The sequence below is a fragment of the Camarhynchus parvulus genome, chromosome 1A, assembly GCF_901933205.1.
Source record: "Camarhynchus parvulus chromosome 1A, STF_HiC, whole genome shotgun sequence".
In the NCBI taxonomy this organism is placed as follows: Eukaryota; Metazoa; Chordata; class Aves; order Passeriformes; family Thraupidae; genus Camarhynchus; species Camarhynchus parvulus.
In genome coordinates, this window is record NC_044586.1 from 45,420,849 (window position 1) to 45,445,392 (window position 24,544).

The following is a 24,544-nucleotide window of genomic DNA, read 5'->3' on the forward strand; positions in this document are numbered from 1 at the left end:
CTGGTGTTAGTATCCGAACTGCCCACTTCCTGAGAATCGTCAATAATATTTTAGAATTATATGTATTTTACAGGAAAGTAATCCCAACAAATATTTGAGCTTTGCTGCGTATTTGTTAGAAGTATGCTGTACAGGAAGTGCGTATGCCAATGAGCTTTGCCTATCTGTGGTATCTCATTAACAGGAACCACATCTGGACCCATCTTTTTACAATCACAGCCTTTGGTATGCAATATGCTGCCTATTGCACAATATTTTTAATGTACAGTTTCAGTGTATTGTGCTTTTTGTGTATTGAATTATCTTACCTTTTCTTAATCAGATTTTGTTTAGGACTGCCTCCGACTGCATCTGTTGTACCGTCTGCTGAAGATCCTGTAAATTCACTTAGTTAGAGATTTAAACTCTACAACTGAACCTTGTCATGGTGACCTCGTCCCATCACCTTTTTAAAGAAGATAAAGCGAACGTCATGGGAGTTTACCATGTGGGTTTCACAGATAAGGTTAAAAAAACCCACCAAAATACCAACCCTGGGTGGTATCAGCTCTCCATAGGCATTTATTATCCAATGAAATATTTTGGAAGCAGGGTGTGGTTGGCTAAATTATTGCTCCTCCCACAGCTCTCTGCTATGTTTCCAGTTGCAGAGGGAAAAACACAAGCTTGTATGTTGAGAGTGAGTCATAACCTTTCTTCTGCTACTGACTCACTTGGGAGTTTGAGGTAAGTCGTTCTACCTTATGTTTTGATCACTCTGCCCCCAGGACAGCAAGGAGGGAACTGTGGAAAGTTATGTAATGTTTGCATAGATGAAAAGTGTAGATATAGCGACCAACATTATTATTACACAGTAAAATAATAGCTTTGTTGGCCTCAAATGGATTTTTTTCACATAGCTTCTTTCCTACATAAAACATCTTTTCCCCCCCATTTTCCATATAAATGTTTAAAGAAAGACTATGCTGCAGCAAAAAACACCTTAGGTTACTGAAATACTAAAAAAATTACAGTATTTTTTGGAGGAAAGCATGTGCACCTTTCATCACACTTCTCTCTGCACCAACAATGACAAAAATAAAGCTGTAGAGTGGTGCAAAATTACTGATGTCTTCTGAAACAAGAGTTAGCTCTGAAGGGTGTGGAGTTCACACAGAACTGGCTCCTAGTCAGGTAATTACACTTCATCCTGGTTGTTTTGCAAGCATGTCAGGGAAAGGCTAAGCTTTAAGAAGTTAACATTTAAAAACTGAGCATATTGCTTGGCATGTGTGATATCAAAATAAATATCTATCAGCTATAGTCTCTCATGGTAGGATGCTGATTGGCTATAACTTTTTTATTTTATATTCCTACTTTTGTTTCTCAAAAAATATATCTAAATATCTCACTGTCACGAGACATACCAGTAATCCTAGCATATTTACTAATAAATAAATAAATAATAAAATAATCTGCTTGTAAGTTTTAAGGAAAATACATTTTAAACCTGTACACAATTGATTGAAAAGGGTGACATACTGTGTTCCCATAAGCAAGGCAAAGCATGTAGCTTATGGACACCAGCACATACGTGAGCAATAATTGCAGTACCCTATGTTGTGGGCAAGAACAGAGCATAACACTGATGATCACATCACACTGTGCCATGGGAAAGAAGTGTTATTTCCTATATGGAGAAAGTCCAGGTAACACTACTTGGCAGATGGTAGCAGAGGAAGTAGTTTGCACTTCAGGGTTCTGCTTTTGAAAAGTGCTTGTTCTATTCCTCGTGTTCTTTGAGTATTTCTGTGTGCCCGCTGTGAAGTCCTTTCAAAGGATATACGAGCACGTTACCAGTCAGGGGCAGGGGTAGAAACGTGGTACGCGCAGCAGGGCCCGCCGGAGGCTGCGGGGGCCCGCGGTTCCCCACGTGCCGCTCCGCGCTCCGAGGCGCAGCCGGTGGCGGGCGATCCGCGGCACCGCGGCCAGCCTGGGAGCCAGCGCCGCGCCCCGTAGCGTGCCCGCGCCACTGCCAGTGCTGAGCTGCGCACCGTGCCCGGCCTGGGAAGCCTCCCTTTCACATTCTCCTGGGGCTTTTTTTTTTTTCCCTTCTTGCCTACTTCTGTCTGAGGGGTTACGGTCTCCTGGGGGAATTTCCATGGCTGGAGGCCCGGCCGGGGCCGGCCGGCCCCGCGCAGCCCAGCCCAGCCCAGCCCAGCCCGCGGGCCCGTGGCTGGAGGGCGGCAGGAGCTGCACAACCGCCGCCCCGAGCCGCAGCCGCCGCCAGCCGGAGCGGGCTGTTTCATTGTCCGGAAATGATGGAGAAGGAGTGACTGTGGCGGCGGTGGGACAGCGGCTGTGAGTGCCAGGCTGTGCGCGCCACTGCCGGGGAAGGCCCGCGGCCGCGGGGCGGGCGGCGCGGCGTGGAGGAGGCAGCTGCCGGGCCGGGCGGCGGCGGGGCGGGAGCGGCGCGGAGCTCCCGCGGCCGGGGCGCGGCGCAGGGCCGTGCGGAGCGGAGCGGAGCGGAGGAAATGCGGAGGTAGGCGCGCCGCGCTGCCGGCCGGCTCCGCCGCGGCCGACGGGCCCCCCGGCCACCCTCACGGCCGCTCCCGCCCCCGGCCCCGCGGGTGCTCGCTGCAGGGGGCGGGGGGCGCGCCCGCCGCCGCGCCGGAAAGTTGCCGCCGCTTCCCTACTGTCCCTCTTCGGTCCCTCGCCCCGAGCCGTGAGTTTTCTGCGTAAAATACATTAACGAGTCCTTTCATTTGCTTGTTCCTTCAGGGTCGCGTGTTAGTTTTGTTGGAGAGGGGGTGCAGGCTCTCGGTTACTTGGCGAGAGAGCTGGCAGATGTCCCAAGTGAGAGAACCTCTTCCTCCGGGGCCTGGAGGGCCAGAGCAAGCTCCGACTGAAAACAGCTCTTTGATCTCCCTCCCTCGAGGTAAGTTGCTTTAAAGTTTCTCTGTAATTGTTGCGCGTTATATATGAATGATACATTTACTGATTTGACTAGTGAGTTTTAACCCCTCTTTTTTTGCCCCTCCCCTCTGTAGTGTATCTCTGCAGGACTTTCGCTTCACCATTTTAGTGTTTTAACCCAAAATTCCCATGGAAAAATTAACAAAAAAATAAAAAGTAAGGAAAAATTTTGCTGCTCTCAGCCCTGATTTTCAGTACTTGAAAAACTGCAGTCATTCAGAGGCAGATGTTGCTCCTTAAAAATCGCATTTGTTTTTCTCAGCTTTGTGTTTGTGTTTGGAAATTCTTCCCTGTAAAGCTGTCCTTCCAGGTCTTGAAGTAAATTATGGAAGTTTGATCCAATAGTGAGAGCCTTGTCCAGGTTGGAAGTCACTTTGCTGTTTTTTTTCTTAGATTGCTCTGTGATGCTGAAGCTAAAATCAGTCTCTGAGAGTATAACTTGTTTCATATCAGCTGTTCAAAAGGTTATTTAAAAGTATGTTCATCTTAAAGATAAATTATTTATGTCTTATTTGCTTTTGAACAAAAACCACTGATACTCTGATCACCTTCATGTAGAGAAGTTTGACAAAGTATATTTTAGGTTATCCTCAAAATTGGGAAGTATGCTTGCCTGTCAAGTCCTGGTCTGTGGAGATGAGACTTTTCTTTGTTTATTTATTTACAGCTACGATTTTCCAGAATTCTGACAGGAGTTTAAAAAGTCTCTGAAAAACAGACAAATAATCTTGTTCAAGAACTGTAACTTTATTCATAACTGGTTAACTGGAGCAGAGTCTGGTAATACAGTTGTGCAACTGTGGATTAAAAGTGCAGTCTTGTTTTTGTAACTAAGAAAATCAATAGCTATGTGTAATCAGAGCTGAAGACTTGTTTCAGAAACCAGAAAGTATCTGTAGCTAAGTAAAAAATGTTTTGGCAAGGGGGCATAGCAAGTTGGCTTATAGTTATCTTATTGTTGGATGGGTTTTGGATTTTTTTTGTTCTAGAGAATGACTCATAACTTCTAAACAGTAAAAAAAAAATAATAAAAGAGACTAAATGCAGAAGACCAAGCATGTGGAACTGAACTGCTAGAATCACATTTTTGCCAGAACCATCAGTACCTGTGATATATGTTTATTTTCAGTGTGTTGTTTTTATTTGCTATGTGGTCAACTGGCCACACTGGTTAAATTCTGCATGTAGGCCATACATCAAAGTGACTGAAGTGGTAAGTCACTGAACTAACTAGCATGGAAGTGGTCTCATTCTCACAGTACCACTTCAAACATAGTGTTTACTATGAAGTGATAGTCCTATGTATGATTGTAAATACATGCTTTTTTTAAATGGAAAGTAAGGAAACAAATACTGATCTGTCCCTGACAAGTAATGTGCAGAAAATCTAAATGACACAATTAAACCTCCCAGCTTTCTGAGGGATCAGTAAGGTACAAATAAGCATTATGATTATGGTTTGTTCACTGGCCACACCTATTAAGGCACATGCTCAATTTTAAAGCTTACGTAGAGTTCACATAAAGACAAAGCAGAATTCTGCATTCAAATACATTATTTTTATTCTAATGAACTTATATTTAAGGATAATATGGATTTTTAATGTGGATATTTGTTGCTTTTTTCTAGTCTAAGTTTGTTGGGGAAGTGGGGGTGGAAAGAGGAAAAGGTGAGTTCATAACATTTCCAGTCTATATTCCAGCATTTCTGTTGTCAGCTTTGTGGTGTATGGTTACAGGGTAAGGTAATTCAGATATTCCAGGGCTGAAAAACTAAGATAGTATGTCTGAGGCTTTCAACAGCCTCTATCCTTCTATTCTGCCCCCTGGACATCCAAAATTACACTGACTTCTCTAGAATTTGGTGATAATTTAAAAAGCTTTGATTGAAATTCATATTATTGACCTATAAATGACTTCATATATTTACAGTGAGATATCTGAAATCTGGGTTGACCTAGAATTAAAGATTCCTTAATCAGGAAAAGATGGCTTATCTTGTATGTATAATAAAGTATTAAGTGCATTCTAATGAGAAGGAATTTCTCATTTATAACAGCATACTTTAATGTGCTTTGTATATGTTTAACTGATAGAGATACCTTGTCCTGGGAACAAACTTTTCCTCTTCTGTAGTCCGGCAAAGTATCATCAAGAAATCCAGATATACAGTGTTCCTTTTGCTTGCTATTATATACATTCAGATGCTGAAGAAAGGAAAAGAAACTTCAGTTGAATTTTGAATATTCAAAAATATAATTAAGGATCAGGAAAACTTAATAAAGCTTAGGCAGTATGCAGGAATATTCATCAGTTGTGGACATGGGGAAAACTGGGTTGAGGTGGAATTTGGCCTACAGATGTGGTATGCTCTGGCTTTCACAATTTAAAATAATTTTTCTGTTACTTTAACCATTATGCTCTCTCAATATATCCCTTGTCACTGTTCTTCCTTGTTAGTTCATTTTTGAATAAATGCATAAATATTAGTGAGAATCTGGTTGTCACCCATCCACAATTAGTAGGCTGTGAGAGAGAACAAATGAAATCATGGCGTCTTCTTTTGTGGCAATGTCAAAATTCAACTTCAGTCCTTAAACCATTATCTATGTCAGTGTGATCTGCTGCTTTAAGATACACACTGCAAGGTGGAAGGTTTAATGTAATTTCTGCAAACATGTTAATTTCTGCCACATCCTTCCAAAAGTGTAGCTCTGCTTGTGCACCCTTGTTCAAGATCCTAGTGATGCCTTCTTTCTTCCCTTAGCTCATGGACCTTGGAACCAAATTATGATTGCATTTACTTGTGTGATGTAGTCAGTGAATACTGCCATGTCTCTGCTCAGACCACTTCAATTTGATTATGATCAGGTATTTCTCAACTCATAGGTATCAAAATAATGTCCCTGAGGAAGGAATGTTGCAATTCATGACCATTGGACTCTATGCTTTAAGGAAAATGTTTCATATATTCAAAATTATGGTGTGATTATTGCCTGGACTATGGGTATGATTTTTTTTTTAAAAATCCTCTGCATTTGAGTAAACCATGAGAGAAATAAACAAGAGAGAAATTCAGGGCTGTCATCTATAGATTATTTGGAATGCTTTTATCTTTGCTTTTCGGTAGCTAACTGTAAGCTAGAATAACGAAGGAATAATATTTAGCTTTCTCAATGAAAAAATAAAATAGAACTCATAATTAACAACTTATTAGAAACTTGAGACTGATAATTTCACTACAGTAAATCTTTAGATGATGTAAATTCACCTAGAACTTTTTATTTTAATGGGGTGGGGAGGATGGAGAAATCGAGTAGGAATATCAAGAATCAGATTCTATAAGTGACTGTTCTCTCTGGTGCAAATCATCTCGCTGTTGCTGGATGGAGATGCAGCTCAAGAAACCATATGCGGCAACTAATACTTCCATTCAGAATATGTACAAAGTGCTCCTCTTCAAGAATGTGATCCTAATCTTCATGTTTTCAGTGCTTAACTGTCTTCATGATGAGGAACACGAAAAGAATCTGATGGCTAGATGAGATTGGGTGACAAAAGACTTAATGCAGGGAATGTTTGGACGTTCTTGAGGCAACAGTGATTGCTATCACAACAATTATTCCACTTTACCAGCAATGCCTCAGTGTTATGAGTAATATATTTTTATTTTAACGGTTAACCAGTGTATTCAGATTGCTCAAACTTACCAACTATTTCCTCTATAATTTTATTCCCTCTTGCTATCTGACAAGAGCTGAGAGAATCTGTATTAATTTGTTTCATTGCTATGTGCCAGTATGAGGCATTTATTTAATATTACTGACTAAAATATCTAAAACTTTGGTAAATAGATGTCTGACTCTAGTTTGTCATGAAAGCATATGTCTGCTTTCAGTTTCACGTGCATACCGTTCCAGTCAAGTGATTCATGCCCTCATGGGTGTGATAGACTTGTATTTCATAGAGTTGACTGTAAAGATCTTGTATCAAGTTTGAAATATTTTTGTTCCATCTTACAGCACAGGTTTATTTTATATCACAGTAATTCTCCTTAAATTCAGCTCTGGGCTCTCAGAAGTTAGATTTCTCTTTACTTTAAACACTTCTTTTATTTTCTTTTATTTTCTTTTTTTTTCCCTAGTAAGTAACATTCAGCAATGAGTGTGTTATCCTACTTTTTTATTTGGATCAGCCAAGCAGTTTTGAAGTAAATCTGCTCTCCTCTACTTTGATTTGCATTGTGGAGTGATCCTAGGGAGTGACCTGGATGGGATTCCTTTTGCTCAAAATAATGTGAAAGCTGCAGGAATGTGCCTAATACACTCCAGCCACTAGTAAGCCTTGAATCTTTAAGATCATATCTGAGAACTAGTTCAAAGTAGAAAGCCCCTGGAATGTGTATTAGATGGAATATTCTTTAAGTTAACTCTTTCACTGTACAGGCCCAGTTTTAGTGGCCATTGCTAGTACAGCCATAGCTGCCAAGTATTGCTTAGCACTTCCATGAAACTGGTTTTGTATACATGTGAAACTTCTTTGGATGAATGACACACATGCATAACTGACTGTATAATTAGTATGATTATTTGTGAAAAGGCTTCACTTATGTATTTGACCTTTTTAACACTTAAAATAATGCAGAATACCTATTTGCACATTGCTGTTCATTTTTAATTTATTGTGACTCAAATTTGTTTATGGCTGTCAAACTTCTAGTGCTTTCATAGTTATTCCGTAGCTTGCACCTGGAAAATCCTGTGTAAGAGTTTTCTAAAAAATTGCTCAGTTAAATTGCTCTAATTTGTGAGAAACTATTTTTTTCTGTGACACTTCTGGAGCCATTGAAAGTTACAACAAGATACTTAAGTGAAAGCCACTGAAATTAAATTAATGCAAATAAGTTTTTTCTTTTTAAGTTTTAAAACAAACATCTAATTGGAGGCTTCTAACTCCATAAGTCATGGATTATCAGTATTAGTTAGATGTCATTAATGAAATGAGATTGTTTCAGGTAAATGCTGGAATAGGTATTCTGTTACACAAACTGTTCAATTTATTTGTTATATAAGATGCCTAAAAGTTTTAGGCATTTCATGAAGTAGATGGTAGGCATTACTGTTAATGATTACACTGTGAAATGTGGTTTTATCAGGGTTTCTTTGTGCTATTGTTGTGAACAGTGGAACTTTCAGTAGGAAGTAGCATCCTTAGTGGTTCCTTGCCAGCAAGGTTATTAATGAACAAAGGAAGTGTTAAAAATGCAGTGTTTGCCACATGTTCTTCAATCCCTCCCAACAATTGTAGACAGAGAACTGATTGTTACATTTCCTTTTGGGAACATTCCTTGACTTTTTTTATTCCTCATAGATCTACTTATGTGTTTGTGTTTATGTTTTGTGGCAATTGATTTTTTTTTGTAATTGCTCTTTCCTTTGAAGGACAAAATTTCATTTGGGATGATTTGAACCTGGCACATTTATTTTTAAATCTGCATCTGCTTGTTGTAGGAAACACTCAGGCCTTCTGATGGTTCATCCCAACAACTAGGTCAGCTTTAGGTGCCTAAGTAACTTTGCTTCCAAATCTTTCCTTTGCCCCTATGCAACAAAACTGTTGGACCGTTTGTGATTGCATTTTTGGAGATCAGTGATCACCGTGCCAGTCCATTTTGCTTATTTCTCTCTCCTTGATGAGAATGATGCACTCAGGTTTCCAGAAACTTCTCCCAAAAGTTGTTTTTTTCTTTACATGCTATTTGGAGCAGTCCACCACATTGCTGGTGAACAGAAAATGAATGTGTCATAGTGGCAAAGGCTTTGGTTGTTGCAGCAGTATTCATTAAATTCATTTTATATACAAGCTCCTAAATTTTATAGACAAACTCTAAACCTGTTTCTCAAGTCCAGCTTGTCATTTTGCTAGTCATGCACTCTAATGATTCACATTCTTGGAAGAGATGGCTGAGTCAGTATATAAGGTTGTGTCATCTAATGAACAGAAATCAGCTGCCAGTCAAACTCTGAGGATGTGCACTTAATGGGGGCACTTGTTTCCATTTTTGTTTTGTGTGTTATATGCTTCATGATACATGATAGCACGTGTATGAAATCACAGAGACCCATTTCTGAACAAGAAGATGTGGTGTGGCTCTTGGGGGCAGCTGGTATATGAATGCATGAATAGAAGAAAAATTGGTTGTTTGTCAGACTTGAGCTCTTTGAGGTGTGTCTTGCAAAGACACATCCATTACCTATCTTTTTCTATCAGCTTTGTGTATTAATTTCATCTTCACTTAATATGCTTTACATTGCAGAGAAAGATACACAAATGTAGCTCTGAAAAGAGAGATTATTCACTGGGATGGTCTAGGAATTTTTCAGGAATCAGTTTGACATATGTTCCAACAGCTTTCCAAAGGCATAGGATGCAGAATTAGAAGTAATCTGGGGAGATTGCCCTGTATACCTGTTTTGCCTAATACATGGGCCTTTCTTGACACCTCTGACTATTTGTTAAGTTTACTTTTTGATGGGGCTGTTGTAATAGTAGTGTTGTTGCTAATCCAGACTGCTGACATTATTCAGTTGGTGGAGTCTTGCAGAATGTATTTGTCGTGTTGCAAAGGAGCATGTGTAACCAGAGGCATTCTCCAACCTAGAACAAAAGTTAACAATCAATATTACAATAGTCTTAAAGGTGAAAACAGATTTCTATTCTATGGAATATGTGTATTTCTGTGTAATTTAAAAATAAATATAACAAAATTATGCTAAAATGAATATGTACTATATGTACTATGTGCTATATGTACTGTAGAAATTATTTGTATGTACTTAAGTAATTCCATAGAGAAAAAACAGTAATTCAGTTTATTCACTTATTTAATGAAGTAGTAATTTTGAGATGTGGTTAAAATTTTAATTTTTTTTGCTAAGTGGCTTACCAGTTGTCTGTATCATAGGTATGATTTGGCTTTTAGCCATCTCAACTCTATACTTTGCAAGTATGTCATATCTCTTACTATTTAAATCTTAAAGTTGTATTAGTCCCTGGACTAGCAGAGTTTCTGCCCATGCTAACCTTCAGAATAAATCACAGGGTGTTCTGTGTGGGTGTCACTCCCTGGGGCTTTTGACTAGAAGCTTTTCAGCCCCGGCACTGCTGTTAGTTTAGGGGAAGTACAGAGCCACACAAGTTGCTGGTTTGGGGCTGAACTGTGGTAGGTAAGAAGTCTGTGTTGCTTTTGTGACATGACCTAGAGTAACTTACTGTGGTTTTGAAGAGAGATTGGATTTATACTTCAGCTCTGCCAGACTCAGAACATAATGAGTCTTTTCTTTCCATTATTTGAACTGTTAAGAAGAGCGTCTCTTTTTTTTCTTGGCTGTCAGTATTGGAGGTTAGCCACATGAGAGTGGAAGGGTGTGCTAAAGGAAGCAAAAGCTAAAATACTAAGGAAGTCTTACAGAAAGAATTCTTAAGGGTAAGCTTGATTGAAACAGAAAAGTGTTACAAACTTACTTCAAGATGCAGTGAAAAAAAAGTTATGCTTTTCTATGACCAGATCCAGTCATTAGCATTTCTGTCAGAGTAAGGTCTTTGTGTTGAGTCTTCATGAACTACTGTTGTGAAAATTCTTAGGTACCTAACATAAAAGTAATGGCATCAACAAAAGACAGGAATGGTCTTGAGGCTGTCTTCATGTGTGATTTGTTGTAATTGGTATGTTGTAGTGGCACCTCTAATATTAAAAAAAAGAAAATATGATCCCATTATCAACTGTTTGTTATAAGGGAATAATTAATAAATTTCTTTGCACAAAAACTGAGACGTGGTATATATTCAAGAAAAAGCAACTGAATCAAGACACCAGTGTGTGTCTTTTCTCAGTAGTCGGATGCAACAGAAGGGATTTATGAAAAAATGCTCAAATATATCAAAGAGATCATAAGGTCTACTATTTCTAAAGCCCCATTGAACTAAGTCTGGGTGCGATGGGGTTAATTTTCTTCATAGCAACCCCTGTGGTGCTGTGTTTGGGATCAGTGACTCAAGCAAGGTTGATAGCTCACCAGTGGGTTGACTATTGCTGAGCAGCACTTGCACAGCATCAGTCAAGGTTTTCTCTTTTCCCACTTTTCTCTCCAGTGAGTAGACTGCAGATAGGCGTGGGACTGGGAGGGGACATGATGCAGGCAGGTGGCCCAGGTTGACAAGAGGGCTATTCCATGCCATAGAATGTCATGATCAGCAATAAAAACAGGGGAGGAGGTTTTAGGGGAGGTAGCCATTGCTTAGAGATTAGCTCGGGCATCAGTCTAGTTGTGGGAGATGGTGAGTGATTGCCTTTACATCTCCTGTTTTACTTTTCCTTCCTCTTTTATTCACTTATTAAACTGTATCTTGACACACAAGTTTCTTCCCTTGGGTCTTTCTGTTCTCTCCCCTTGTCCTGTTGGGGGCTGGGCAAGGGAGGAGAGGCTGCATGGTCCTTAGCTGCTGCTGCCCAGGGTGAGCTCACCACACCACAGAACAGCATCTATCAGGATGAGCTGCTCCAGTGGGTAATTCTGGAGTGCAAAATAAGATACCAAACAGGTGTTTAACATTGTAGATTTCTGTTATGTGCATTTACAGAGAAGTCTTCATGTGAATTCAATAGATCAAATTAATGTTAATTGTTTTGAACTTTCTAGCAAAATTGTTTGCTTCTCGATTGCAACATTGTTTCTGTTTAACTTTTTAATGGTGCTTTTTTATTCTTGTTAACGTGTACTATTGTTTACATGGTCTTGACTGACCATTTACTATATCCAGCTAGGACAATAAAAGTGCACATGAAAAATACACATACAGCCTAGACAATGAAAAGAAAAAAAGAGAAAAAAATACTGAACTGAAAACAAGAAGAGGGATGAAAAATAAATTCATATGAATAATGATGACTGATTGTATTCTGCAGTCCTTCAGATTTCTTAGATAAAAATGTAATCTAGAGCGCTAAGGGCCTCATAATATTAACATTATTGTTTCCTTATAGCCATTCATTGTTTACTACATGAAATAATAAAGTTCTGCAAAGTCATATCCTATATGAGAGCATTGTATACAGCTACTCTCTGGGTCTGTACTAGCACTGCTGGCTACATATTGTAATTTTGGTGCCATCAATGTAGTAAAGTAATTTAAGAGCACAATCTCATAAAATAGCTCATTTAAGCTTAGTGTTTGTGGAAAGCAGAGTGCTTTTACACTAGCTCTGTCAGGACACTACTTATTTTTATTCAGTCTATTCCAGAACACTTTTCAAACACTTTTGAAACATATTTGCACCTAATTCTTAACTGCACAGGCTAAATCATCATACTTCAATACAGCCACTTCATATTTGATAGATACCAGGCAGAAATAATTTGTATCTGATGTCTGTCAAAGGTGTTGAAAAACTCTGTATTTTGGTTTGTTGTTGTTGGTTTTGGTTTGGGGTTTCTGTTTGTTTGGTTGTTTGGTAGGTTTGTTGGTTTGTTTTTTGTTGTTGTTTTGGTTTTTTGGTTTTTTTCATGTCAATAGGATGAGTATCTAGGTAAGATTAAGTCATCAGGGCAAGGGGCAAAACTCATTAAAGTCAATATCTTCCCATTCATTTCAATAACTACACCAATCCAAATGAAACAGTTCCTCTCAGGATGGGCTTGAGGAAATACTGACAAGTTGCTGGTGGGAGGGAGGACTGAGAGCAAAATACTACGGAGGTAGCTAGGTCAGACATTTCAGAGGTGGAAATTGATAGAAGGGGAGCAGCAGTGCTTGAAGGCATATGCTGCTATACACACAACATGGCATATATTATTTTGAGTGATGTCCAGTGCCTCAGTTTAATAGGGTGGATAACAAAGGCAGAAAGTTAGGATTTAAAATCAAACTGCTGTGGGTTACATGAGAAACTACCCTTTACTATGTCACAGTAGCAAAAAGTGATTTTTCTGTGTCTCATGACTGGAATAATTGCTTTACTAGAGGATACAGTATATGAAACTGTAATACAGGATTTATAAATGTATTTATTTGAAACAAATAAATAGTTAACAGACTTTTCAGCAGTTGCTCATCTAGGTTCACTGTAAATATTAAATGTTGTAGATATACTCAAAAAACCCATATTATGAAAATATTTAGTGTTTTACAGGTCCCTTGAGTAAGTAATATAAACTGATTATCTGTTGCTGTGAATAATGAACAAAGTAAATCCAGATTTAGAGATGTTTCCTTGAATGCCGGTAGGAAAAATCGGTAACAATCAAGAACAGAAAGATTTGTGTGTGTGGATTTGATTATTAAAACATTAATGACAGTGAAGATGAAAACTGTCACTTGCTTTGGTTTGAGGAAATTCTGGTCTCCTTGTGATAACTGGCAACATCATCAAAACAACATCTGTTACATTGTGAAATAAGCTGAAGAATCCCTCAAATAAGCTTACTATGGAATTTTCCCTGCATCTTATGTATACTTGGAGAGAAGAAATACTTTTTCTTTTCATTATTGGCTAAGTGCTTACTTTTGATCAGCAGTGGCTTTTTAAAAATATTTTTTTCAACAAAAAATAGGTAATTGTGGTACAATAATTTTTCTGAATTTTTGTACTAGTCACTTTTGAAGCTTCATCTGTATTTGTCTTTGATTATGTGTTTAATTATAAAAAATAGAGAACAAAATTTTGTGAAATTACTCTAACTTTTATGTGCTAGAGCCACATGTATGTGGGTAAAAAATAATGGTTTTTTGTGTGACAAAGCTATTAAAATTTTTATATGAACACTTAGTGGAAGGTAACTAAATAAGAAAACACCTCACACCCCCAAAAATATAATTTGCTACAGAAGCTGCTGAGTTGCTGAGTATTATTTTGCACAATTGGATACAATATGACTAAAAGTCTTTCTTAACAAGAAATTATATTGATCTAGGCCAGAAAACAAATAGAAAATCAACTTTATTGGAAGTTAATTCTAAGGAGACAAAAGCAGATGCTAAGACAAGTTATAATTTATGCCAACATACTTTTAATTTTCAAAATTAGTTTTGCTCACATAGAGAAAAAATAATGTAGAAATTAATATTTTGAAATTTCTTTTGACTTAGGAAAAACTGACCAAGAGTCTGCTGTGGCAGAAGATAGAGACATAAACCAGCCTTCCAGTAATCAAAGTATACAAGCAGAGATCCAAGAGCAGTTCATCTGGGGGAATCGCACTGATGGTGACCTCATCAGAAGTAAGTATTTCCAGAACAAATTGCTGCCGCTGAGGCTTGCTTTCACAGTGTAATGGGATACTGCCTGTTGACTCTGTTAAATGTGTGTCAAATGCAATTGTGTCGCAACTCTAATGCACATCTACTGAATTTATTTCCCAGATTGACTCCTGTCAGCATGCATAAGCAACAAGTATAAAGAAAGGTGTGATTCAAGTGGTACAGTATGGTGTAGACCTCTGTAGCATCTAAGCTTTTAAAGCGTTAGTGTTACATTCTTCTCGTTAATAGTACAGTAGTTAGTACTGCTTGTATGCAGCTGTGCTAGGTGTCATCACCCTTAATTTTCCAGGTAATGCATATATTTAAGCAGCAGAGTGAGCTATGCTGAGAGCAGTTGCTTCCAGATGCACTGAGTACTGGTCAGGTGTAAGTTTTTTAAGGGTTTTGAGTCCTGAAGTAGTAGACCCATGCTATGGAACTGTGGAGTTTTTAAATTAGTTTTTACAGCTCCATATTCCTAGTGTATGTCCTGTATGCTTTAAAACTCAAAAGGTATGCAAAATCATTCCTATTTTCCTGTCTTGGACTGACATTGTACCCTCTTAAGGCAAAAATATTTCTGTCAATTGCCAGAGGTAATACTCTGCAATGCTCTAAAATTTTGTGAATGCTTGAACGTTATTTGCTCAAGGGAGGGGCAGCATAAGGAACTATTCTTTAATTATTGGGTGTATTCAGAAACAAAATGGACTAAATGCAGAGTGGTGCTTCAGCTCTCTTGAGGTTGTCTGATCACATATTTCAGTGTTAGTCTCTCTTTACAATGCACACTATGCTGTTGACAGTGGGGTAAATTCATATTTCTGAACCTGCTGTTGTCAAAACTTGTGATTTTTTGCTGCAGTTATCTGTTTCTTCTAAGGGGTTTTTTTTTCAATTGTTTTGTTATTTTGCTTAGTTGTTTTTTAGTCTTATCTATACATTTATCTTCTCTGGAACTTGGTGTTAGTATTTGAAATTATTTTCAAATCTTAGTTAATCCTTTTTTTTCCCTAAATAATTAATCCCAGTAAATACTTACACCTCTAATGTATTGAACAGTTATCTCAATCCTTTACAGGAAACTTGAATTTACCATATCAGATATTTAAATCTGATTATTTTAAATAATTATATTTAAATCTGATGATTTAAAATAATTCTTAAAGGGCTATAAACAGGGAGAATTGTCCTGCACAGCTTGAGAGTTTAATTAAGATTTACTTCATTCCAAAAGGTTATTGTTTTAAACCTAACTGTCCCTGGACAAGTAATTGCTTTGTGCTTATGTTGAGGATATGGAAGGGTGTATAAGGTGGCATCTTCTGCTTTTGGAATAGCCTCCTTCTCATTCCCTCTTCCTAGAAGTTACCTTATTCCCAAACCCTTGAGGACTGTAGGGTGGTTCTGTGAATCCTCTAATCTGTTCACCACCAAGACATACTGCAGTGGCTGCACTGGGGAGTGTGAGGAAATGATACTTTTTTCAACATATAGTAGAATTTGCAGCAGATAGTGGAAACCCCTGATAAAGTGACTTGATGATTATACATAATTATATCTCTGGGATGGAAGGGTTAGTTGCTGCTGAATTTAGGAAAAAAAAAAAAAAAAGGGAAAAGGGGCAAGATAGGATAAAATGTATTCCAGTGTGCATGACTGTCCTCATCCTGGAGTCATGAGTAGCTTTACTCTGACTCAAAGTCAGAGTAGCACTCTGACTTTGTGGAAAGCAAGTTTAGCTGAAAGCTGTAAGTTTCTAAAACACTTAGTCTTAATTGGTGTGTAGTAGAGGCTTTATTATGAGTCATATTTGATTAGGTGCTATGCTGCAAACCTCTCCTTGCTTCAGATAACCTTTAGTTTAAAGTTTTCTACATGGAAGAAGCAAAAATGATGAAATCAAAGCAGTCTCTTTTTCTTTTTTTGGGGGGTTGTGAGGCTTATGAGTAGGGAAGTTTGTTCTCCTTTTAAAAATTGAGGAACAGTGTTTGACCAGTTATACATTTTGTAGTTTGCAGAAGTTTTACAACTCAATATACCTAGTAGCCAAGTTTGAAAACTAGAACAAGTGCAGCAAACATAAGGTTTCTTATCACAAACACTTATCACAAATACTTAGGTATTTCATGTAAAAACTAAGTATTGTAGCTCAAAATGGTCTTGATTCAACCAGGTCTATTACCCCACCAAACTAAAGTTCACGGACTGTTGCATATTGAAAGAAGTTTGAGGTTAGAAATAAACAGTGTTTTGATTATTACAGTATATTTTAAAACTCTTTCTAAAAATTGTTTTAGACAGCACATACTTCACAACTGTTCCACACTATCCTAATGATTCAGTTTCTTTTTTTCCCCATACAGATTGTTTTCCATCCCCACATTTGATACATACTCCATTTGTCTTAGCATTAGCTTTTACTTTATAAATGTTTTCAGCATTTAATTTCCAAGGATTTCCTTGTTTGCAGCTGTTTTATCCTGCTGTTATATGGAATTAGATTAATCAGTCAGATTTACTGGCACGCTAACAACGAAGTCCAGTGTTAGAGCCCCTGTAATGACTTCATTATGTATGATTTCTCATTTGCACTTGTGAACTCAGTTTACCAGGCAACATCAATAAACTAAAACACTGCCCCCATTTTCCACAGTAAGATGTTTTATGTTCACCTTGCTTTGCCCTTTCACTCTTTTTTTCAAGCTCCCTTTTTGAGCCTCCAGAGATTTCCTCCAGATTAGCCTTTTCCCTGTCTCCTTTGGAGCATCCCTTCTCCCCATTAATGAAAATGTTCAGAATGTCCTGGGTAAATGGTTAATCTTATGGGAAGCCTCAACCAAAGAATTTATTGTTTTTGAAGAGAGTTTGAGAATCAAAAGATTACTGTATACTGACATATAAACAATGAAGGGCTGCATAAGAAGGAAGCAGTTGTATTACCTTTCTGTAGTAATTGTTAATACACTTGCATAACTGTTACTGGAAGACTGTTCAGTTGGAAAAGGGTCAGGGGAGAACCACAAATATCTCAGGAATGACTGGAGTAGTTGAAAACGTGCCATGTTGTGGAAAACCTCCTGGAATTCAATCTGTTTGGTGTTAACAAAGGGAATAAAGAGGGGCTTTGCCTAGTCCCTAAGAAGCATGCCACAACAAACAGAAATTTGTTAAGATAGTTCTTCAATTCTAGCAAGACAAACGGAGAACTAAATATAATGTCAGGAATTTCAGTTAGAATAGGAATAAGGTGTACTTTTTTAACAGAGTATTTGGGAACAGGAAAAGCTGCCAAATCCTTGGTGGCTTTATGTGTGTTAAATTGGCTGTAGTCATCATAAGGTGGCAACTGCTATCCATATCTTTGAATTTTAGAACCCGAGTGAAGGAGAGTCTTTCCATAGGGGTTCCTCCAGCTGGGAAGACACACATTTTTCAGTACAGTTATTCTTCTAGAAAATGTTGATACCTGTTCCCATCTCTTCACAGACGCATATGTATTTTTTATATTATTTCTGACTGTAGGAGTTCTGCTTTTCAAAAGAGCTTTAGAATAACTCCATCTGCTATCTTTTTTGGCAGTGCATTTAAAATATCTGCAAACACCTTCTGCTTATTTTCATTGTATGGTCTGGTGGCCCATAATGAAGTGGTTCTGCTTCTGTTATCACTCACTGTTGGCAAGTGAGGAGGAGTGCACGTTAAACATGCAGCGGGGTAACCTGTGGCTATAGGAATGAAGCCATAGCAGTTTTTGCTGCTCTGTGTAACCACAATGCTCTTCTTTGTTCTCTGGAAGAGGTATGGGATTTTTTTTCCCCTTAGAGAAAAAAAGGCTATAAAGGTGGATTTTAGAATACTTAGGCAGGATTTTTGCAGAGGGCACTAGGTTATCTTCAATGGGTGTTGCTATGCAGGGAAGGGAATGTTTAGGAGGGAATAAAATGCCAGTCTTAAACACTATTTGCTTGTGAGGATTTAATCTCCTTTCCAGTTCTCCAGCAGAAGCTTAGCTATGTGATATTTAAGAAAACAAAAAACATCTACCATAGATTCAAATTGTCATGAATAATTGATTAATAATAATCCAATTCTGAAGATTAAATACCTAAAATATGCCCATGTTTTACAGATAGAAAGGTCATTGCTATCCATCATTTTCTAGCTTCAGTTGTCTCTTTCTCCTCCATGGAACACCCTCCTGATAAGACTGGTTCTTCAGAGAAAGGAATGCTTCTTTCAGCTCTGTGGGGATCAATTTTATGTGGTCTTGTTACCATGTAAAATATTTTATTTACTATATTCTTCTGGAGTAAAAACCTAAATATTTTTATCTTTTTGTTTTCTGTATTCTATGTTGACATTTTCACTTTACATTATTTATTTAATTTTAAGCTTTGGAAATTCCTTTCCTTTGTCTGGCTGAGTGATTTCTGTAGTTTGTTATGCTGTTCGTATTTCGGGGTTTTTTTCCCAACAAGAAGTAGCTAATCTGCTGTTAGAAGTCTGTTTTGTTTGATATTAATCCAGATATCTTTTCTTGGCTGTTCTATGATGCACAGTCATCTTAAAATTACTGTGATTTCAGATGATCCTGTTTATTCTGTCTACAAAATAGTGCAAAGTGCTTGAGTTAACTTAAATGGTTCTTTTCAAAGCTAAAAAGTATGACAAATACAGTCTTGCAGCATAACAGTGTGTGACTACAGAAATTGTGCAGAATAGATTAATGGAAATTATTCAAAATATATTACTGGGTTTGAAAGGTGTATTCTATTAGTTAAAGAAGTGATTTATGTACAATGTTCCAAATAGACCCAGGTAGAAAAATCCGTTAACCTACGAATGAACAAAGCTTAATCAGTTCAATATTTATACAGCAGCACAGTATTTGATATTTAGAACCTTCTTTAAAAAGAGGTTAATCTATGACAAATCTGGCTAGGAGATGTAAAGAGGTCCTCCCTGAGAACTCCTCTCCTAGAGATTTTCTAATCCTCTCCCCAGCACAGAACTAGCCTGTGTTGCTTCTGTTTTTCCTCTGACCTGGCAGTTCTTTTACTACACCTGCTCCAAAAGTCTTCGAAAACCTTCTCAGGCCTATTGAGGGGCCTGGTGGGTTGCACAATCAAAGCCTTTCCCTTTGATCTTCACTTTACCCTCTCCTGGGTAGAGAGGGATTTTCACAGGTAGCTGTACCATTATAGTTACACTCTTCAGAATCTGACTGGGTCTTTGGTGTTAGCCTGGAAAAAAGGAGGCTCAGGGGAGACCTTATCACTCTCTACACCTGCCTGAAAGGAGGTTGTGGCCAGGTGGGAGTTGGTCTCTTCTCCCAGGATAAGCAAACAGTCTCAAGCTGCACCAGGGGAAGTTTAGGTTGGTCATCAGGAAGAATTTCTTCACAGAAAGGAAGATCAGATGTTGGAATGGACTGCCCAGGGAGGTAGTGAAATTACCATCCCTGGAGATATTTAAGGAAAGACTGGACATGGCACTTAGTGGCATGATCTAGTTGACATGGTGGTGTTCTGTCATAAGTTGGACTCAATGATCTCAGAAGTCTTTTCCAACCTAACTGATCCTGTGTGTTTCTGTGTTTACAGAATGACCTGAGTGTTGCTCTAGTAGTCCCTTGTACACTGAGCTGCTGCCAGGTGTATTTGTTTTCTGTATACCCTCTTCCCTTCAACTCTACATTGCATGCTGAAAGGCAATGCGGCTCATGGTGGACTGAGATCGATGAGGAATTTGTATACTTTGTTGTCACTTCATGTCATGAAATAAACTTCTTGCTGTTGTTGATCCATTTACAGAACAGTAGTCAAACTTAAACTGTTCCAGATGGCCATAAGATAGGTGTAGGTATTCTGCATATCACTAATAGCCAGAATTACTTGGAGCCTTTTAGTTTCTGTTTTATTTTACTTGTGGCTCTCAAAATGTTATTTGTATTTATGGTCTGAGGCTGAGGAAGTTTGGATGGCAGTAATCATCAGTACCAGACAAAGGTGAAATTCTTCAAGTAACGTGAAGATTACTGTGCTTGCTGTGTTTGGGCCTGGAGTAAATTGTATCTTTATTTCAGAATATTTTCCTGTGTTGTATTGGTACTGTCTCAGAATTAATCATGCTGTTATGCCTATATGGGAAAGAATAGTTATATTTTTTTTCTGATTATTTCCTCTTATAGGGAAAAAAGTAGAATATGCTTGTAGTAGTTCTTTAAAGAGGAGGAATAATAAAACTCTTGACTGCATTCTATGTGAAATATTATACTACCAAGCCAATGAGTCAGGGTAGTTTTACTCTTCTGTTTCAGTACTAATAGTATTTAGTTAGCCATATTTAGCAAAGAAAACACTAAATTACAAAGTGTAAGAAAGTGTCATTATCTAAGACATACTTTGAGGAACCTGTCTGCTGGCAAAAATGTCATGAATTTAAGCCATGGCAAAAGTTCTTTTTTTCTTGTTTTAGATTTAATTTAGTACTTGCTCTCATTGGTGTGAAAAGCATGGTGTAGGTTTATTAAGCTCAAAGGCAGTATATTGTATATTGTGTTTACATCAAAATAATGAAATGAATTCTTCAAAATTTAAGGGTCAAAATAGTTTTAAATATTTTTTTATTTTTTGATTTACTGATAAAAAAGTGGAAGAGGGGGAGAGGGACTCATGGTGACAGGATAAGCCTTAGCTAAGTAATCACAGTTAAACATTTTTCTTCTTTATATAGCTACATAGAGGAAATGGACATCTGAATACTGCTTACTTCTCATACATTCTGATAATATGATACCTATAGTGCAAAAGAACCCACAAGTACCTTTCAATGAAGGTATTTTTATAAAAGACAAGGAGAAACAGGAGCCTATGACCTGTTGGTGTCTTGTTGTGGTGTGGTTTTCTGTTTTCCCTTAAAAATTTTTTCATAATCCAAACCCAAGGAGCCTTTTGAAAAACATTAAAATGTCGAACAGCTGTGGTCACTCAGGGTATTTCTAATACCAATTTTTAAAAATCATTTTACTGGCAAAGTAGGCTTCCACGTATATTGAGGCTTGATTTAAGAGAATTGTTGATTATTTGCTACCTGAGCCTTAACTCTTTTTGAGTGAACTGGAGTGTTCTGGTGTGTGAGAAACATTTTTGTGTGGAGACTGCTCTTGAAGTTTGTGATTATAAAATGCAAACTCATGCATCCTACCAGAAGAACTTTTCAATTCTGAGTTTGTCTGGACCCATGATTTTTAGAGGCTTAAATTTTACTTGTAAACTTTCTTGCCTCAAATACTATGCAGTATCTCAATTATCATGTTTTCTCTTTGAACTATAAATATTATGACACTTGTTTGGAGAAAATTTAGCAATGCAGATGTTAATTACAGCAGAATTTCAGCTAAGAGACTATTTCCTGTTGCAAAGGTTCCTCACATTTAAGTGAGCTTTATTGATTTATAACTCAAGGTTGTATAATGTTTGCATAAAATGTTAAGAAGTTTGCTTTTGAGACAAGTCAAGTAGAGCAAAGAGTTAGGCAAACCTATTAAAAAATGGCCTATGAGTCAGATTTGACCTTCAGGGCAAGTGTTTGCTACTGAGAGACAGCATAAACTATTGCCCATTCTTTGGCACATCAGGGGGAAGCCTGTTCTCAGGTACAGGTAACTCAGAAGTACATCTTCAAAAATAAAACCTCTTAGCCAGTTAGAAGGCATCTACCTTTCCCAGTCTCCTTTCTTCAATAGGACTGGTGCATATTTTGACTATATTCCATAAGTTGCAAGTTGAAATAAAATTCACATTTTGACAGAAAAGCAATGAAAGATTATTGTGCTGACCAGAACTGGCTGTAAGAGCAGTGTCAAACCAGAATGGAACATCCTTTAGGTCTGTACAATTCAGGAATACAGGAGATCAGTGAACAATACTTTTTTTGCTTGAATTTCAAAATTAAAGAAAATAATTTTGGTGAGAAGATTTGGCATTAACCTGCCTGGTAAAACTTGTCTGAGGGGTCAACCTCAGTTTTTCACAGAGGTGATGCAGAAAAATATTTGGATGGTGAGGCAGGATACAGAGCTAACCTTGGATAATGTACATGTAGTTTTCCTATAGGTGACTTTATCCTTTATCAAATTACACAATTTCATTTAGTATTTTGCAGCTCACTTTGTAACTATAACTTTGTGAAGTATTTCCCTCCTACATATATATATATATATATATATATATATATATATTCTTTTACTGTGTGATGACTTTTTAGTGATGAGTCACTGTCATATTTATAAAATCAGTATAGGTAAATATTTTTATCCAGCAGTAGATAGATCGTTGGGTGGGGCTGTACGCTAATCACGCTATGAAGTAACTGACCGTGTACGTTAAGGCAGCTGAAGCAGCTGTAAGGTCTCTGTGCTCCCTGAGAGTCTTCTGCACAGCCCTGCTGTAAGCTGTCCCGTGCTGGATCAAATCCTGGAAACTTGCAACTAGTGTGAGTTTTGTATTTACAACAAATAAGACAGTGTTTAACTTTGGAAATATGGAAGGGAAAAAACAACTCAGAACACTTTTTAAAGGAGGAATTCTAGTAAAAGGTATCTGGTTTTTATCCACTCCTCTTCTTGTTCCACTCCTTTGACTGTTGCTTGAGATAGTTCTCAGTCCGCTTGATTTTCTGATTCCCGTTTGTAGCATAGTGTTACATCTGCGGAATCCTTTTCTTACAGTTTAGTTGACAGACTCAATTTTAAGTAAATCACTATTTGGTTTTGATTGTTGGTGTTACTATAGAACATCTGCTACTCTAGCATTTTCAGAAGAACAGGAGAGATCCCATCTGCTGGGCTATGCTCCCTCCTTGAACAAGAGAAAATAACCTGGCAAAAGCTTTTGTTATCAAATCAGCATCCACACCAGGAATTCTGCTGTGATAGCTGGAATAGGACAAGAAGTTCAGGTCTCATTATTTATATTTTGTTGAATGTTTTTGAAGCAGGTCCTTATGGAAAAGGAGAGAAGACTTGCTTGAAAGCCCAGGGAAGGTTTTGATAGAAAATATACTTTACTTTCAAAACTTAGGGATAGGAGTGCATTTCACGATGGCTATAATGGAATGGCACTTGAAACTATTGATTTAAAAAAATCTCCTTAGAATTTAGGGTAATTTTGGAAGAAAGTAAAGGGTGCGTATCAGTGATATGGTGGAATCAAAGTTGGAGGAATGCTGAAGGTTTGTTCCTATTTTTAAGAAATTATTCTGTATCCTCTTTCCCTTAAAGTAAAAGGATAAAGAAAAGACTGACCCATCCCTCTCATAATTCTGATGCCAAACCATTTTTCTCTTTTCTGTTTGCATAGTTTTCTCTAGTGCCCCTTTTTCTATTTTTGTTTGTTTGGTTGGTTGCTTGAACAGTCCTTTGTTTCCCCGCTTCTTCTCGACTACAATAGCAAACCTGTAAGCAACAGCAGTGAGGTTGTGCTTAGAGGTTGACTGAAAGTATTTTAAAGTGCTTCAGTACAAAAGCCTGTTTCAGTATCTATGTGTTAACATCAACATTTAAGCTGTTTTTTAAGCAGCAATGAAGTTTTTTGTGTTAGCATGAGTAACCTGACTATTGGAGAACCAACAGTGAATTTTGTAAAGATACTGTGCAATTCAGGCAAAACCCCCAGCTATTAAATTTTACAACACGCTACGAAACTCAGCTTCTAGAGCCATGTGATTATATGAGATTTAAATTTTCATAAAATAAAAAAAAAAAATTAACCTGGTCTTAGTTTGTAGCTACTGACAAAAGCAGAAAGTTAAAGACTGAAAACTGGGGAAGCCAATAAAAAGCATGTATTTAAAAATAAAATATTGGTGATTTTTGAGTAGGTTGGCTTCTCTGTACTTCATTGTACAGAAACAGGGAATTTTGGCTGAATCATCATAATGCTAATTAAATAAAAGGTAGTAGGGAAATATTCCATAATGATTTGTTAGTTCTAGCAGCCTCAGAAAATGTTATGGCACAGTAAAATGTAGCCAGTTATACTCAAGGACATGAAAGAAAAGGGTGCTGGAATTAATTCCAAATGGCAGATAAAATGGCAGATTGCCAGGACTCTCCAGAAGAGTGGATATGGTGGTATTAAGAACAATGTAGTTCTGCCGCCGTAGCAGTTGTTTGAGTGGTTTCCTAAGTGTTTTTGTTTGGGGCCAAGAAGTGCAAGAAGTGAGGCTGCAGTGTTTGCCAGGCAGGGAAAAGCTGCACAGCACAGGGGGATGGAGGAGCAGGTTAG

The 24,544-nt window shown here is 37.7% G+C and overlaps 1 protein-coding gene across 3 annotated transcripts in view; it reads left to right on the forward strand.

The window, feature by feature from the left end:
- Nucleotides 1-652: 652 nt before the first annotated feature.
- MDFIC (MyoD family inhibitor domain containing) overlaps nucleotides 653-24,544 on the forward strand; it is a 52,061-nt gene continuing 28,169 nt past the window's right edge. The window contains exons 1-3 of one of the 3 annotated variants that reach the window (XM_030959482.1): nucleotides 653-726; nucleotides 2,761-2,917; nucleotides 14,100-14,231. In XM_030959482.1, coding sequence (XP_030815342.1) covers nucleotides 2,827-2,917; nucleotides 14,100-14,231 — 223 coding nt within the window. In that variant the 5' untranslated portion in view covers nucleotides 653-726; nucleotides 2,761-2,826. Of the gene's footprint in view, nucleotides 727-1,912; nucleotides 2,341-2,452; nucleotides 2,522-2,760; nucleotides 2,918-14,099; nucleotides 14,232-24,544 lie in introns of those variants that run through there. The other 2 variants (XM_030959479.1, XM_030959480.1) reach the window with 2 other exon arrangements.